The 18,629-nt window shown below is 37.2% G+C and overlaps 1 protein-coding gene across 1 annotated transcript in view; it reads left to right on the plus strand.

Moving 5' to 3' along the window:
• The window catches only part of ACSS3 (acyl-CoA synthetase short chain family member 3), a 140,746-nt gene that overhangs the window by 29,336 nt on the left and 92,781 nt on the right, over positions 1-18,629 (plus strand). Inside the window, exon 2 of the mRNA XM_019751290.3 lies at positions 5,597-5,741. Within this exon, the coding sequence (XP_019606849.1) occupies positions 5,597-5,741 (145 nt within the window). The remainder of the gene's footprint in view (positions 1-5,596; positions 5,742-18,629) is intronic.

Genomic DNA, 18,629 nt, shown 5'->3' on the forward strand with positions numbered 1-18,629 from the left:
GAAATAAGATTCTTGAGAATTTTATTTCTCTGGTGGGATGTTGTTGTAAATGAATATATGCCGTTCATTTATGAAACTTATGTAAAACTTTAGGGGATATTGCTGAATCTATTGCCAAAGCCATAGCTGCTCAAGAAAAATCTTTAAATTCACTTACTCAAGTTGTTTTGGATAACTAAATTGCTTTTGATTATAGTCTAGCAGAACTAGGTGATGTCTTTGCCATCACTAATACCACCTGTGTATTTGGGTAGATTCTTCGGGATCAGTTGAAACACAATTAAACAAAATCAGAGAACAAGCCCACTGGTTATAGGTGCCTCTAGAAAGCTATTGGTCTTTTGACCTGTTTAGTTGGTTACCCTAAGGGATAGCTTCATGGTTTAGAAATATTCTACAGTTTGGGTGTCCTGCTTGTCATTTTAGGAGTAATTCCTAAACTCTGCATCTACTGTCTTTCACAATGCTATAAGAATGCCATAAGAATAATAGTGACACAATGTTTTGAATTGATTTCTACTACATAGGACATTAGATGGATAATTAAAAGACAAGTTTGAAAATGATTTGAATACCTATGCTGAACTTTGTTAATTTTGTTTATTTCATGGGATTGGACAACAAGCCTTCCTCAGTTTTGGCACTTTCGTTGCTCAAATGTGGCCTAAAGGCTCCCAAGAAAACCACTTTCCTCTTACATAGGACATCACGTATTAGGAATGAGGCTTCCTGGTGACAGGGGAATCACAATGTGAAGACATGAGAAAATTGAGAAAATCTACTCCAGTGGTTGATCAGCAGTGCTTTCCAAAAAAGATCTTGATCAAGAGGGGGAAATGTGAAAATTGAAATAAGTGGAGCCATTTTAAAATGGAGCTGGAACAGCCATTACAGAGGACCTGCCTTGCATGTCCTGTTTTCTGAACCTTTGAACTGGGCCAAACCACATTCCAAGAAGTCAGCAAGACTGAGAATTTCCTGTTGACAGGACTGATAAAAGTGAACGTTTAGCTAATAATCACCTCTCCTGACCAATCAAGAAGTACAAATCTAGCTTTGTCAGTACCAATGAACTCTTTTAAAAAATAACTTAACTCATCTTCTCCCTTTTTATGATAAAAACCCTGATTCCCTCTCCTGTAATCCAAACACTGTTTGGGTTTCTACCTAAATCAGTATACCCTGAAAATTGCAATTCTTGGATCCCAAATAAATGCTTTTGCCTCTTGAACTGGTTCTTGTTTTTTAAGCTGAGAGTTTGGGCTGAAATGATGATAGTTTTGGACATATTATTTTTTCCAAGTATAGGTGTCCAGCACGCTATTGGCTATAACGGTATGGAACTCAGAAAAGAAATCAGGACTAAAGCTAAAGATAGAGGTTGAAACTATGAGAGTGTAGAGATCAGATCACTTAGAGAATGTATGTAGAATGAGCAAAGGAATGAATATAGAATATTAGGGCTCAGTATCAATTAAAGATTTGGCAAAGGAAGAAGATTCCTTGAAAGATATTGTGGGTTCTCAAATAGACCCCCACATACAGAAGGCAGGGAGAGACTGAAGAAAGAGGCAGGCCGTTCTAGATTGGTAGGTGGCAGGTTTAGTAAACAAGGGAACTTACACACCAGGCTTGTTGTGGGTGGCTGCAAGATGAGAAGATCTTCACAACCACCCACCAGAATCTTAAACATTTATATAGAGGCCCTTAACTGCGCTCACTCATGTAGTGAATCCAGATGGTCTCAACTACACCTTACTCTCTCAAGGTTATATCCTCGAAAAGACTGCTGGTATGGGAATAGGAGGTGTGGGATACATTGCAAGGACAGGGGAGCACCTCTGATGGCCTGGGTCCAGCTCAAGGGTCCACTAATAGTCTTATCCTCTTGATGACCTCCCTGAAAGATACTGAGAAGAAACAAATATATAGCAGAACAATAAGGCAAATGATAAAGTGAATTTTCCATGAATATTTGGAGGGCCCCCCTTTTTTTTCCTGATATGTCATGAACATGACTAAACACTGAGCTCAGAGAGCGGTAGATTAGAAATTGCAGATAAAAGGAAAAAGAATGAGGACATCAAGAGGTGTTCCAACAAGTCAATCTTCTATGTGTCTAAAATGTACTTGTAGGGATGGAGTCCCAGAGACCAGTTTCCAGGCTCTCAACCGCATGTAGAAAGGTGCTGGCTCAGGTAGATGGTGATCAACTGTGATCAGATGGCCATCAGCTGTAACCAGTTAGCCATTAGCCACTAATATAACTGCTGTGGCTACGCTAGCAGGAGCGGATTGCGGCTAGCAAGTGTGGTTGGCAAGCGGATTGTGGATTGTGTTGATCCTACTTCCTGTGTCTCGCCCAGCTGCCAGCGAGATTGGTGCAGGAAAACCCCTCGGTGAGGTGCTGGCAGATGTTTGCTTTTATGTCTCAGCCAGCCACCATCGAGAATATAGTGATATGACTCACCTATCTATGGCTCCATTATTGTTCCTTTTTGGCCTCACCATATCCTGCGTTCTCGTGTGGGGAGTGGGACCAGAGACCCTGCATTACAGTAGTTTTTTGAGAAAAAAGCAAAAACAAGCAAAAAAATACAAATAAATATTTTGTAGGAAATTTTTATGAAACATCTTTCCTTATTTGTACCACAAAATGTTGAGCAGACTTTAACTTTTTCTTGGTGTATTAGTTAATTATGCCTACAATTATGCTGCATTTCAAGTAATCATACAAACCTCCAAATCAAAATATTCAGCAGTTATTTACACACATCTGTAGGTTGTCATAGTGTAAGAGTGAAACTCGGGAAATCAGCAACATAGTTAGACTTAGGTAGTTTGCAGTTTAAGCTACCTGATATTCAGCTGTTTTCTCTTTGTTTCTCCCCTCACTGATTAAGAACTCTGCTTTGTTCCCTTTCCTAAGTCTACACATATACACATACCTCGTTAATCCATTTAATCAGCAGAATCCTAACCTGAAAAGAGCTTTTCTTAATCCTCAGGCACCTGGACATGGGACTTCATTTTGCAGCTCCTTAGCAGTTTTTACTGGTGACACATAAAGCCCCAGTCCATGGTGGCTGAGTCCAGAGACAACATTATCTTAAAACAGACCAGATCCCAGGAAGCGATGTCAACTGTCAGACCTGCCTGACTGACTTCCCCTTTCCTTTGTTCTTCTTGTGTACCTATAAAACCTTCTGCCTGGTCTAGGAATGGGGAGATGACCTTTGGACAGTAGTCCGCCATCCTGTATTTGGCATTCTGAATAAACCTGTTTTTCTTTTCACTAATCTCGTCTCTTGATTTTTAGCTTTTTCAAGAGGCAGGGAGCCTGATCTTAGCACGGTACCAATGGGATCAGCTGATCTAGGATGTGTATGACTAGAAATGTTGCTCCAAGACACATCTCTGGCTGGATTGGTCTCCCTGCTTCTTTTGGGCTCTGTGCCCACCTGTAGATATTCATTCTGGGCTCCAAGCTGGAGTCAGTAGTAATACATGGAGGCTCTCCTGGAGAAGGTAGAAATGCAGGAGAATAAGCCCACTTGTTCAAGTGTTTTCAACCCTCTGCTTGCATCATGTCTGCTGATTAGCTATAGCAAGTCACGTGGATGAGCCCCAAATTAAGATAATTGTTCTCCATTCCAGGAGGTGGGGGCAAGGGGAAGAGACAAAATTGTCACGTCCAACACAACACGGGCAGTGAGAGAATGAGAAGGAGCGGTGAAAGTTTAAGAAAGAAACAGAAGTCAAGAAATTTGTGCTATAGGGGCCAAGGGTCTCACAGCCTCAAAGGACTGAGAGCCCCGAATCAGGCCACCTTGTGACTTTTGTTGATGTTCACACAAGGAAGTAGCATTGTTTTCTCCACAGTCTGTGAGTCTCATACATACCAGAAAACTGATTCAAACCTATCACCCTTCCCTGCAAACAGCCGGAATCGAAAGTCCCATGATGTCATAATAATTGTGGTATGTGCCTCCCCAGGGACAAAACCTTTATGCTGAAACTTATTGATAAGAATAGAAGGAGAACTGATGTTATCACATCACTGAATCGCTACCCAAGAAGGTTGTGGGAAGGAATATAGCCACAGAGGCAGAAGCTCTCGTTAGACGGGGGACGGTGGGGGACTAAGCCCACCTCTATAGACCCCGTGAGTTCTCCAGGTGGTCCCCATGCGACTGTGCCTGGCTTAGGTCGTTCCCCCCCATGGGGCATTTTACCCGCCACTGACTGACCAGCTATCTTTTGGGGCCAAACAGAGAGACATAAGGTGCAAGCACAAAGGTGAATCAAAGTCCCTGAAAGGATCAGTCTCACAGACTGTTCTTTCTTTAGGGGTAGGCATGAGGGGACAGACAGTTAGGCTGCTGTGTGACAACACAAAATATTTTTGATGGAAGTACAGCTGAAGAGAAGAGACAATATTTTTGAACAAACATGAAATCTATCACACTTGGTAATTCAGAATCATTATATTAATTTCTTCTTGTGGTGTGCTGTAAGGTAGTCATATTCAGTGTTACGGTAGTATAAAGTGTTGTTTGACTTCGATTAAATGATCCCTCCTCCTGTTGCCTTCTGAATCTGTTACTTCTTAATGCTGCCACTGTGCCTATCTATACATAGCTGTTCTTAATCCCTGCTGAATTTCACACATGGCTCTTTGAGTGAAGACCTGAAGGTGATACTCAGCTATTTAACAGGACTTTTTCTTGTGGCTTCAATGTTTTTTTATTTTTTTTTTCCGTGTTATTTGCATTGTTACAATGTTTGCTAGTCTGACAAATGGACCATTATTGTGCTTGTATTGTTATTCTAATGCCCTCCTCCTTAAAAAGTAGAAAATGCAAAGCCTTTTCTTTTGGAAAAATGAGTTATATTTCCTTAAATATAAATATATTTCCATCTCTCTTCACGATGTCTGTATTTTCAAAGGAAGGCATTGATCAATTAAGAGACGAAAGTACTGAATTGCAAAGATATTTAAAAATTAAAATTTTATGTGCATGTCCGTTTTTCATTAAAATTACGACGCATTTCTAACATGTAGAAAAGAGCTTATCTATTTTTTATGCAATTGCAGACATCACATTTAATTGAAACTAATTAGTATCTGTCTATATTTATACCTCTATAGAGATCTTTCAAAGGAAACTTGAATTTTCTAGTAAGTTTGCATTTTAACATCAGATAGGTGATCTTCACTCATCCATCGACCATTTTCCCTCCCAGCCTAATGTGTCTGTGCTGCATTTATATACAATTCATTTCACCTATGTACAGTAGATTATTTTATTGCTCTATAACTCGTTTCCTCCTAAGCAATACAAACCACAAAACTGTCACCTTGAAGGGTGAAGTATTTTTTCTTACTGCCCACCAAAATAAATATGTATGTATTAAGATAAAAATGTCACTTCTTACATATCTAGTTTATAGCTATTAATTACCTGGTGTAACATGCACAGGGAAACACTGGTTTAAGGGCAGCTCTGCCAAACTAGAAATATTTAGGAGCCTAGTGAAGCAATGATATCATTTGAAAAGAGTCATTCACTTTTACTTTCTAATTATTTTTCAGGTTTGTGGAAGGAATGCTTAACATTTGTTATAATGCCATTGATCGTCACATTGAAAATGGTAAAGGAGATAAGATCGCTATCATCTATGACAGTCCTGTTACAAATACTAAAGCAACTATTACCTATAAAGAAGTCCTGGAGCAGGTAATGTCCTAAATTTTCTGTATATATGTCATTTGGAAATCATACATAAATTATTTAACTAACATACATTATCACTGTATAAACTTTAATTCTCTTAATTGACATGTTCCTGTTCTTTTGATGCACATTGGAAATAGAGGTATGTTAACTCATTTACAGTGTTTTTATCCCTTAAATTTGTATTTTACATTACTGGGAAATACTCATTTTAGAGGGAGAGGTTAGCAAATCTCTAAGGATATGTTTGAATCCTCTCTGGCCTTTGTTTTCCATTCACATTGCCATCACCTTGATCCAGCCATTCTAAATTTAGCTCTTGTGCTATTGAAGCCCTCTCTTAACTTCCTTATTACCAGGTCTGCTCATGTCAGTCATCACCTAAGCCGACACCAGTTTTCTTCCTAAGAAACAACATATTTCTCTACCCCTCTTAAAATGTTTTCCATTAAAATTACTGTTCTTCAGAGAGTAAAATCTGGGCTCCTGTGATGTATAAGACACTTGGGATTCTACTCACAGCATCCTTCCAAGCCTATTTCCCATCATTCTTGGCCACGATTACAACTATTTTTTTTTCATTCTGGGTGTCCTGTCCTGGGTGTCCTGGGTATACAGCTCTTTGCCTATGCTTTCTCTTATTTGCTTTCTCTTATTTGCTCTTAGTTCATTCCCACCTGTGTAGTGCTTAGGTGAATCATAATATTAACAGATGAATTATGAGATTTTCTTTGAACATTCAGGTAGAAGTGAGGTTTCAGATGCAATTATAAAAGTATCTGGGTATTGTGGACCGTGGGAGAGTTATTCTAGCCCTGTGGGGCATTTATTTGTCTCTGATTTAAGGGAAGATAATAGTGTAGGGCAGGGTTTCTCAACCTTGACACTACTGACATTTTAAGCTCGTGGATTTTTGTTGTTGTGGGACGCTGTGATCATTGTAGGGTGTTTGGCAGCGTTCCTAGTCTCTACCCACTGGATGCCAGCAGCACCCCTCACCCAGTTGCGATGACCAAATATGGTCATCTAAATGTTCCCTGGGTGGTAAAATCACCACTACGTAGTTGAAAATGACTGGTTGAGCAGAGACTGTTATACTAGGGTTTGGAAGCATTTGCTTTTAAATTAAGACTGTTTGAACTGCATTTTCTTCTTTTGCTTTTTACCCTATTGAGGGTTTCCATTTCACTTTTAGACCATTTGTTCAACTCTCCCTGATTCTCTGAAATTATATCCTTTTGTATCAGCGATGTTCCTGTTTAGCCTTCTAAGAGAATTCAAGAAAGGTAACTGAGACAAAACAGTTAACTCCCCAATCCTGAGTTGTTGCAACAATCAAGAGAAAAAAAACTTAAGCTAGTTTTCCTCAGGCTGGGTGACAAATCTCAGCTTCTGCTGATTTAAACGTAAGAGGAATTTGTGAAAAGGGAAGACTGCTAAGAGCCAGACTCAGAAAAATGTCACGGCCAAGGAAGCACGGGCAGCGGTGAAAAGTTAAGGAGAATCCACACATTGTCTAGGAACTAAACTTGCTGACTTGAATCAATCTCCTTCTTGATTGACAGAGTCGGAACATCTAATTGGCTCTATTTAGGTTAAATGCCTAGAGTCCCAGGCAGTGGGGAGAACATGTCTTATTCTCTCTGGATTTCATAGTAGGAACTGGGGTCCTGCCTCCCTCTAGGACTCATACTAGGGGAATTCCAGTCTAATAAGAAGGGAGTTCAAAGGCTGGACAACCTAAGACAGAACAAAACAAAGTAATGCCACAGATACACTGTTGGCTACTTTACATTGGTCTGTAAGTGGGTACTGTGTATTTTCAGAGTGAACTATACAGAGACAGCCCTCACATCGGGGCTGAGGAGCATAGCCACTTGGTTACCAAATGCCTTTGTTATTCCTATGAGGCCCTGTTTTATTTAGAGAGAGTGTACATTTCTTGATAACTATTATACTCCATGTTTTATTTTGGGTTTGCATTTTCAACTTTTGATGGGGTTTAATTTTTGGTTAAAAACTTTTGTTTAAGCATATTGTCACACTCTCATTCATACCAAGGTCTAAGAGATTGGCAAATCTTAATTGGTATACAGATTAGGAAGCTTATTTACATATTTCAAAAAAGTTATTGATATCACCATAGTAAATTTGGTAGATAACCAACTATCAGAGTTAAAGAAAAAGCTTTAGAGAAATTAAAATCAGAAGAGTTCAGTAATGGTTGCTGCTCTTCTCATTTTCTGTTTTCTTTTTAATCAGTTGCGTAAGTATAGATGATAAATACACATGGACATTTTGCTTGGAAGCTTTTTTTGATCATTTTGATTTTCTAATATTAAGTCTAGACTCTTAGACTCTTTTGAGGTTTGTACTGGTTCATTGGTTTCAGTTTAGCCTGTCATCAAAGTACTTAAAAGGTCTGTTTCTCTCACCTGCTCACAGCGTCCGATTCCCCAGGCTTTTCTTCTCTAAAGTACGAAAGGAAGAACTGTTAGGAAAGAGGCAGGCAACTGTGCTCCACTTTGATTACCACCTCCTGGGTTCCCGGCGGCCTTTATTTTATTTAGTAGACAAGCCAGAGAAAGAAAGATTTAATGAGTAATGCCATTGTGAACAAACAAAAAGAAGTTCCTTTGTACTTGACCTCTTTTAATCTCCCCTGTCTCATTTCTACTGGGAGTTTCTGGCTAGGTAAAACTTAGTGAGTTAGCATTTTTTTACTTAATTAGGGAGTCAACAATCTAGGCTGAGTTGTTTCAGTGACATGAAGGATCTGAAGATTTTGCAGAGTTATTCAGAAGTAGAGCTTTTTCAAACTTGTCATCTTTTATGTAGATCTGATAATTTAGACAACTCTTTACGATTTTTGTAGAGAGACCTGAACCTGGTTAAGAACCATCATTCATTCAACAAATATTTATTTTGTACACTAAACCCTGTTATGAGCAAGGGATACAGGCAGGTAAAAGGGCCCATTCCTTATTTTTAAGGAGCTAAAACAAAACAAAACATCTAAATATTATAGAACAGAAAGAGTTTGTCCACCCAGAATGAGCAGAGCCAAATACTAAACACAGAGAATTGCAGTGGAGAAATACTGGCTATTTTGTTGATGAATGGCGCCATCCAGGAGAACAGGAAGTTAATGCTCAAAAGCCGGAACTTTCAGATTATGTAGGGCAAAATCACAAGATGCTCTGGGTTAGGGGTTGGGGTTGTGCTGGGAGCTGATTAATGGGAGATGAGGTAAAGGTAATGAATCATTTCTTCAGATCTTAAGTACTGCTCTGAGATCTTTTCCGGTGTCCCTCTGTCTGGACTCATGGGAAAGTAGCCAGGTCATTCATTCCCCATTAGGGCTCAGGAACTGAAACCTACTTAGGTCAAGATGTTATCTTTAGCCTGCCAGAGGTCCAGCTGGTGTCAGTGTGACCATTAGTCAGGGCTGGGCTACTGTGTTCTGCTGCTGGGGGTGGAGGTGTGGGAAGTGGGGTGTCCGGGGTGGTGCGATTCTCTGGGGTTGGGGTCAGAAGTCTAGTCTCTGAGGGATATATACTGGGATTGCCAAAAAAATGTATACAAGTGGACACTTTGGTCAACGTTGCTCAAGCAGTAGTTTGCCGTAATCAGAAGTGTCTGGATGCTGATGGTAACCACTTTGAGCACCTCTTGTAATTGCAGAAGTCAAACATGACTTGTATTCATCTTTTGTTATCGGTATGTATTGAATATTACAATTTTAATAGTTTTTTCTTTCTTAAAATGTGTATACATTTTTTTGGCACTCTCCGTGCAGATAGATAGATAGATAGATAGATAGATAGATAGATGATAGATAGATAGATGTTAGATAGATAGATAGATAGATAGATAGATAGATAGATGATTTCTAGAGCTAGAATTTAAAAGTAAATTTAATCAAAGTCACAAGTACCTTTGGTTTCATAAATATAGTAAAGGTTACGATGAGAGTAGTGTTATAGTCTGTGGAAACATGGGAAAGCCCCAGGCCCAGCTCAGGGGTTAATAGGACATAGGAAGTCTTTCTAGAAGAGTCAATACCTACAATTAGGCCAAACGACCAAAAGTTAGGAAGGGGAAAGCTACCAGGAGAAGGAAGTCTTGCAGACAGAAGGAACAGGACATGCAAAGATACTGAGGGAAGAGAGAACCTAGTGCCTCCACAGTGGCTTGGGCAGAAAGTGCAGTACAGTGGGGTGGGGAGAGATTGGGCTCCAGTGAGCCACACTGGAGGACTGTGAGTGCCACACTATAGGTGTACTTGCTCCTGAGGGCAGTGGAGAGAAAAAGAACAGAAGCCAACCCTGTGACCTGTGGTTCAATCTGACTGCTGTGACCCACACCGCAACCCCACTGCACTGCCTGCCCCAGCTGCCCCGCCTCCTGCTATCAACTTCCTGTCTTGCTCTACTCCCATCTTAGAACCTTTGTACTCCCCTGGCCTCTGCTTGAAGTAGTTTTTAATCCCAGAAATCAATATAATTCATGGTAACTGGGTGTTATTTTTTCTGTGAGATTTTCCCTGGCCATATTAAATAAAAATGTTCCCGTATACACCATTTTATACGTCCCTTTTCTGCTTTCTTTTTAAACATGTAGCCATTTATTACTCAGTGCCATTTTTCATATTTTATTTATCTTCTTTAGTGTTGTTTTTTCTTCAGAATGTAAGTTCCATGATGGCAGGGATTTTTGTTTTGTTCATAGAACAGCACTTGGTACATAGTAAGCATTTATTAAATGACCAAAGAATGTATGAGTGAAATACCATTTGAAATTTCTAAGTGACTGTAGTTCCCTTTATTGCAGGAAATTTTTATTTTTAAATTGTATCAATAGTAGAACTTGGTCTTCTTGCCAAGTAAATACTAACTTCTTACTATCTGTAAAGAATTTTAACTTATTTATACTTTACTTTGGAATTTCAAGATGAATATTTTCTCCTTGAATTTCCCACATACACAATTCAGAATATTTGTATTCCAGGAGACACAGGAACCATGTATGTGTTTGTTGTTTCCTCTCCTTAGCTCTTTACAAGTTAGTAGTAATATCAAACCTCAATGAAATAAAATGGGTGTCTGTGAGAGTTTGTGTGTGTGTGTGTATATATATATATATATATAGTGTTTATCATTTTTAGAATTTCCTACATTGAATTTATTTCCCCCATCTGTAATTTTATTTTGAATTTACCTCTGTGTATGGTAAATCTGTTTTATTTATGTTTAAACAATTATAAATTTCTATGTATTTATTCACTAAATAATAATGTAACCCCCCAAGAGCATTTGAGAAGTTTTCATGAATATATGTGTATATATATATATATATATATATATATAGAGAGAGAGAGAGAGAGAGAGAGAGAGAGAGAGAGAGAGAGAGAGAATTGATGAAATCCAGTATGTGCTAATTTTTTCTGGTTTAATTTAAACTGAAAGTGTCTATTATCTCTACTAAAAGTAATTTTTTGAAATATAATTATGGCAGTGGTTGTAATTAGGCAGATTGAATAATTTAGAGGAGAAAATTACTCTGAAATCAAGGATCATGTCCTATGAGAAGTTCTCCTTCCAACTTCTGTCTTTTAGGATGATACTCTCTTCAAAGTATGAATTCCATCTTCTCAGATAGATGTCAGTGAGAGATAATATGATATTCCTTTGTCTGTCACATTATCAGTATTTCCTTAAACAGGAACCTCAAACATAAAAACCAGATGATGCAGAAATTCAGTCCTGCTAGTGCAAGTGTTGATGAGTTAAATGTTTTTGAGATTCTAAAGCTGAGAAGACATCCTCCCATTTCAAATATAATTAATGATAAAATCTGCACTCTAGTAGTCTCTACTAGTCTTTCTTTGGGAGGAAATTTGGAAGCAAATGTCCTCCGTTAGAATATCTTAACGCAGGAAGCATAAGCCCCAGTTTTTGAGGCTGGAAATGATCTTCTGAAGATGGTGCTGCACTGGTCCTTTTTTTAGCAGTAAAATGTTCTAGTTATGCTGATTTTGAGTGCTCTGGCTCCACCTTGTTTTCCCACAGGTCTCATTACTTTTGTATAATGCAAGGTTGTATGACACATTTTAGCAGAAACACTTGTATTTAATTTGATATTTAAGACGAATATGTGCCAATGACTGATTTAGATTTTTACCAAAATTGTAACTGGAACCTTGTTTTGAATAACTTTTAGACTTAATGAAAGTTAAGTTAGATTCTGAGAGTACTTCATGTAAAGAAAATAAATATTAGACCAATTTAGTAGATAGTATGGGTAGGAATTAATTAAATAAGAAAACACCATTTCAGTAGTTCCTAGCTTCATTTTTTCCATGTTTAGAGCCATGGGTTCAAACATAAAAATATCTAAATATAATTTTTACATCAATCCAAAATAGCAACAATGTAACCAACCCTTTTGAATGTTCTCAGCCAGATTTTTAGAGAGATTATATTGTTTCTGAAATCAAGATTATTGTTTGAAGTATAAACTCACTTCTTTACATTTCTCCCTATTCCAGAAGCTATGAAATCCATGTCTGAAATCCAGAACACTTTACTGTACCCTTCTTCATTTACAGGTCATTTTTGTTTTTTATTTTACTTATTAGTGTACTTACATTATTAGTGTACCTACTTATTAGTATACCTCCCAACTGGAATAAACCTCATTGAGGATAGGTGTGATATTATATTTTATTTACTTATTTTACCTAAGCAGTTACTAATACAGCACTCATAGTATATGCTCGTATTATATACTGGATGAGTTCAGGAGTAGAATATTCAGTAACTCATTCATTATAAAGCTAAGAAAAATATATTTTTGGTTTATGAGAAATAATTATTTTCAAAATATTATTTGTCTCCTTTACATTGTCATTTTGTTCTTTTCTTTTTACATTGGGGAATTTTTATTTTGTAATAGGTGAGAATCTTTCTTGTTTTAATGCATTGCCTGACTTTGAAGGTTTATATCCTGCCTTATCTAAAGCTCTGCTCAAATTTACTTGACTTGGTCAATCTTAGAAACCTGGAAATCTGGTTCATGGCTTTTGTTCTTACATATGTTTAATTAATTTATTTTTATAGTTCATTGATAGGTTCTTAATTAGATGATTTGTCTTCTCTTCAGGGTGACTAAACTCTGACCTTTTACAAAGTTAACTCAACAAAATCAGTAAACCACCTGCTTTGAATTTAATTTCTTGGATTGGAATGATGATGGAGTCAAATTTATATATTTGTTTAAAACATACTTTTAAGACACCTAATGTATATATTTTGCACTACTGTGGACACCCTGGGTTACTGTAGTGAAGGATACAGTCTTTGTACACAGGAAAATTGCATTTTAATTGGGAAGATATTGTATGAATAAAAATATAACACAGTATAAGTGAAGAAAAATATAAAGCTACAGAGTGACTTGGACTGCCATTTTGACTAGGTTTGTCAGGGAACACTACTTATCACTGGGGAGATGACCCAGTGACATAGACCAAATAATACTGGGAGAAAACCATGTGAACATTTGAGTGAAAGTAATATAGGTGGAAACCCTGAAGCATGAATAGACTTGGGCCTTTGGAGAGTGCCAGAAGGCCAGTGATGAGAAGAGAGTGGTGGGAGATGAGGTGGGGAGAGTACACAGGAGTCAGAACATGTATGACCTTGGGGGCCATGGTAAAGACTATGTTTTATTATAAGTGTGATGGGAAGCACCTGTATTGCATTCTAAGTATAATGGGAAGCTCTACATTGTTAAAGGAGTCACTTTGGCTTCTGTGAAGAAAAGACTGTGGTAGTGGGCGAGATTGGAAACCGGGAGATGACAAATGGTCCAGAAGAGAAATGAAAATGCACCACTTAGCTTACATCCCCTTAACAATAGCAGCATTTGCTTGCATGTAGGAGTTAAAAGATATAGAATATGGATTTTACCACATGGAAGCTATTCCATGCATGTGTCTTATCTTGGATCTCTGACTGCACCTAGCGGGTTTGAAAAAAGTCTGATTCAGCCTATCATAGAGCAGCTGCCTATAAATGCCCTCCTTGCGCCCCATCGTTTACAGTGTTGTTTTTTTAATTAAAGTTTATTGGGGTGACAATTGTTAGTCAAGTTACATAGATTTCAGGTGTACAATTCTGTATTACATCATCTATAAATCCCATAATGTGTCACCACCCAGAGTCAGTTCTCCTTCCATCACCATATATTTGATCCCCTTTACCCTCATCTACCACCCCCTCCCCCTTACTCTCTGGTAACCACTAAACTATTGTCTGTGTCTATGAGTTTCTGTTTCTCATTTGTTTGTCTTATTCTTTTGTTGTTTTTGGTTTATATACCACATATCAGTGAAATCATATGGTTCTCTGCTTTTTCTGTCTGACTTATTTCGCTTGGCATTATAATCTCAAGATCCATCCATGTTGTCACAAATGGTCCTATTTCATCTTTTCTTACTGCCAAATAGTATTCCATTGTGTATATATACCACAACGTCTTTATCCATTCATCTATCAAAGGACATTTTGGTTGTTTCCATGTCTTGGCCACTGTAAATAAAGCTGCGATGAACATTGGAGCACACGTGTCTTTATGGATAAATGTTTTCAGATTTTTTGGGTAGATACCCAGGAGAGGGATTGCTGGGTCATATGGCAATTCTATTCGTAATTTTTTGAGGAACCTCCACACTGCCTTCCATAGCGGCTGCACCAGTCTGCATTCCCACCAGCAGTGTATGAGGGTTCCTTTTTCTCCACAGCCTCTCCAACACTTGTTACTATTTGTCTTATTGATGATAGCCATTCTGACTGGGGTGAGGTGATATCTCATTGTGGTTTTTATTGGCATTTCTCTGATGATTGAACATTTTTTCATATGTTTATTTGCCATTTGTATGTCCTCTTTGGAGAAATGTCTCTTCAGGTCCTCTGCCCATTTTTCAATTGGGTTGTTTTTTTTTTGTTGTTGAGTTGCACAAGTACCTTGTGTATTTTGGATATCATTCCCTTATCGGAGGCACTGTTTGCAAAGATCTTTTCCCATTTAGTTGTTTGCCTCTTTATTTTGTCGATGGTTTCTTTTGCTGTGCAGAAGCTTTGAAGTTTGATATAGTTCCATTCATTTATGTTAGCTTTTACTTCCCTTGCCTCTGGAGTCAAATTAATAAAATGCTCTTTGAACCCAAGGTCCATAAGTTTAGTACCTATGTTTTCTTGTATGCAGTTTATTATTTCAGGTCTTATGCTTAAGTCTTTGATCCATTTTGAATTAATTTGTTCACAATGTTTTTAATGTTGCACTTGAAGGGAAGATTTCATTATTATTTTCAAATAAAATCCTAGGAAAAATAGACGGTTTGTTAAAAGTGCTTTAATTCTCTTCCTTTCGCTTAGATGTATTACATTAAAAAATACTTGGATGATTTTTATCATTAAAAAAATGCCTAATAACTGATATAACATTTTTCAAAAAAATGTTTTAAATGTTAGGACGAAGGCTATGCTGCTAAAACAAAGATACCCAATAATATAGTGGATTAAGATTTTAAAAATTCATTGCTCATCCAAAAATGATGAGGCTCAGTTTGGCATGACCCAGATTAAATCTTATGGTCCCTTTATCCCCTGGTTCATGTCCCTTTTCTTAATCTTTGAAGCTGAGGCAAAGGCACACGTGTCCCCACACTTGGGATCGTGGAAGAGGATGCAGAGGATGAGACATGCTGTTTTAAGGCCCTTACTCAGAAATGTCATACATGACCTCCCTGCACATCCCATTGGGCCATCAGCTGCAAGGAAGGCTGAATAATCTAGTGCAGCTGGATGGATTTTCATGGACGATTAGGAGTTTCTACCACAAATATTCTTACGTTTCATACGTAAAATAAACAACAGAATATATATATATATATATATATATATATATATATATATATATATATATACCCTAGGGGTGCCAAAAAATGTATACAAGTGGACACTTTGGTCAACGTTGCTCAAGCAGTAGTTTGCCATAATCAGAAGTATCTGGACGCTGATGGTAACCACTTTGAGCACCTCTTGTAATTGCAGAATTCAAATGTGACTTGTATTCATCTTTTGTTATCAGTATATACTGAGTATTACAATTTTAATACAGTTTTCCGTTCTTAAAATGTGTATACATTTTTGGCACCCTCTGTGTGTGTGTGTGTGTGTGTGTGTGTATGTAATCATCACCTGTTAATGTCAATAAATAATGAATCCAGGGAAGCAAATAAAAGCTAAAAATAAAGTCTCACAGGTAGCATGACAGAGATAGAGAAGGCAGTTGTCTTCAGTGATATGTAGTCCTCAGATATATAATGAATGCTTATGGTCTATCATTTACTATATTAGGCAATGGGATAATAAAGATGAGTAAGACATGGTTTCTCTATTCAAGTTGTTCATAGTCTTCCTGGTGAGAAAAAGACAAAGCCAGTTGTGTGATAAAATAGCGAGCAAGCTTTGTGGATTTGTAGCACACAGGAAGAAGGAACGGATCAGTCTGGCCTGAGCAGGTCAGAGAAAGCTTTGCTGAGCAAGTGATGTATTAGCTAAGTCATGAAAGAAAGATAGAAATACATGCTGCAGACATAGGTGGTCTCCCACCAGGTATCCCCAAAAGTCTGCAGCAGATGTGTCTATCCAGGAGTTGGAGCTGACATGGTTAAGGATGAAGGTATGCACCCTGGAGACAAAACCGACTGTCTTCGCTGGCTGAAGTTCTAGGCCAGCAAGATGCATTAAAAGGGAAACAAAATGGGAAGATGGTCAAAGAATAAAGGAGGGAGACATGCAGTTGTTAAATTCATAGAGGAACACAATAGAAAAAAAATGTGTTCCCACAAGTGGAAGTGAGAGAAAGTGATAACAATTATTCTTTTATCTGTTGATCGGCACCTGTACCTTCACCTTTATATAGTCAGCAATGTTAGGACAGTTGAATGCATCAACAGCCTTCCGTTTCTGACCTTTGATAACGTGTATGAAATGAGGAAATTATTTGACCTGACATAATTTTTATAGCAAGTAGAGGTTAAAGCTAATTGATATGAATTGAAGATATTGAGTGGCTCAAGTGATGTAAATAAAGATATCAGGATAGAATCATATTTTGAGTGTATGAAACAAAATATTTTTCATATAAAACTTTTTGAAATCAATAAATATGTAGATATGGCAAGTGATGCTGTTAACATTATTTTAATTCATTTGGCAGTTTTATACTCACATTTCTGTACTTTGTAATAGTTAAGTAAAACAAATTTGAATAAATCAATGGGAGGTTACATTCAGTAGAATTATTGTCAAGATTTGAGATCTTGGGGAAATTGATTATTCATTTTCTCATGCCATACTTGATTTAAGATAATTTTGTTCCCATTACAAAACTGAATTACATTAACTTTATCACATACAGTTTTTATGGGAAATTTCATCTATTTATGAATATTTATGATGAATTCTTGGCAGGTGTGATGATCTATGTTTGTTTTGTTTATTAGTTACCAGTCTATGCATTATGTTTTTGAATTTTTCTTTTTTAAAAATATGTATGGCTCCTTTTGTTGAGCTATGTTAATGCTATTGGAACAGACCCAACTATTGCAATGATCTCATGTCCTTGTACCACTTCTGGGTATTTACATGTTCTCTGTGAGCACTTTTGTATATATTGATTGACTTTCAGGGTGTATTGACCAACAAAACCATAAAGGTTAACAGGAACATAGCCAAATGCTGGGAAGTGTGCTTGATGTACCCAGTGTAGTTGTTATGTTTTACATACTGTCTGTAAAAATGCCAGGGGTGTCTGTTTAATTAAAGCTTTGATTAAATAATCAGTGCAGAATTGATCTAAATGATGCAAGTTCCTGTTGATATTTCTTGCTTTTTTTTCCCACTTGCCTTTCTTTATGAGAAAAAGAATCAGAGAAACCATTTTTTCCCCTCAAAATAGAAAGACATACAAATACTTTATAAAGGAAAAACATTCTTATATTCTTATTGTACTGACTTAAATTATTTTTATTTTAATGTACAGTTAAAACTAGGTCTTGATAGTCTCTTTAAGCGCAGTACATATATGCTTACCTGAGTTATGAACAGGATGGAGGTAAATCTGCAAAGTCAGTCAAGCTGAAATCAGTGATATTAATTTCATATTGTGAGTGATGTTTTGCTGGGACCGAATGACTTATTGCAAAGAGCTTGTGGTTCTGAGGGCTGTAGCCCTAGATCCTTTGAGTTTGGCGACATGTTCCCCTGTGATGCCTGAATTCTCTTCCCATAGTAGTGCTTGAACTTCCATAAAGCCTTTTATTATACAGTGTACCATGATGTCATCTGGCCTTTACTTATATGAGATTATAAAAACAAATACAAAAACACAATGAAATTGTATGAGTGCTCAAATAATCCATACTATGCTATATTGATTTTTTTAATTGTCATCAAAATGAAAACGCAAAGTTTAAAAATGCTCAAAGAAATCTCATGGATCTTGAGACTATCTCAGACCCCAGTTTGAGAAACACTACGTTAAATAATTTATTAGATAAAGTGAAAGGAATCTGGCTTTAATTGACAGCATGAGTTAATATTATTTTTAAAAAGTATTCTCCATTAGCCATTTAATGTGGTGTTTATAGCAGCCACACTGTAATTATTTTAAAATAATAACTCTGTTTTACATTTTGGGTGTTTATTACTGTATAAACAAGTGTGTAGGGAAATAATCACCACAGCCTTTATGTTTATTGAAGGAATATAGCCATTTCTAGATGACTCACATAAATTTGTATCGAATTGAATGTTCTTT

Source organism: Rhinolophus sinicus, chromosome 1 (genome assembly GCF_057876585.1).
Source record: "Rhinolophus sinicus isolate RSI-liver-muscle chromosome 1, RSI-T2T, whole genome shotgun sequence".
NCBI lineage: Eukaryota > Metazoa > Chordata > Mammalia > Chiroptera > Rhinolophidae > Rhinolophus > Rhinolophus sinicus.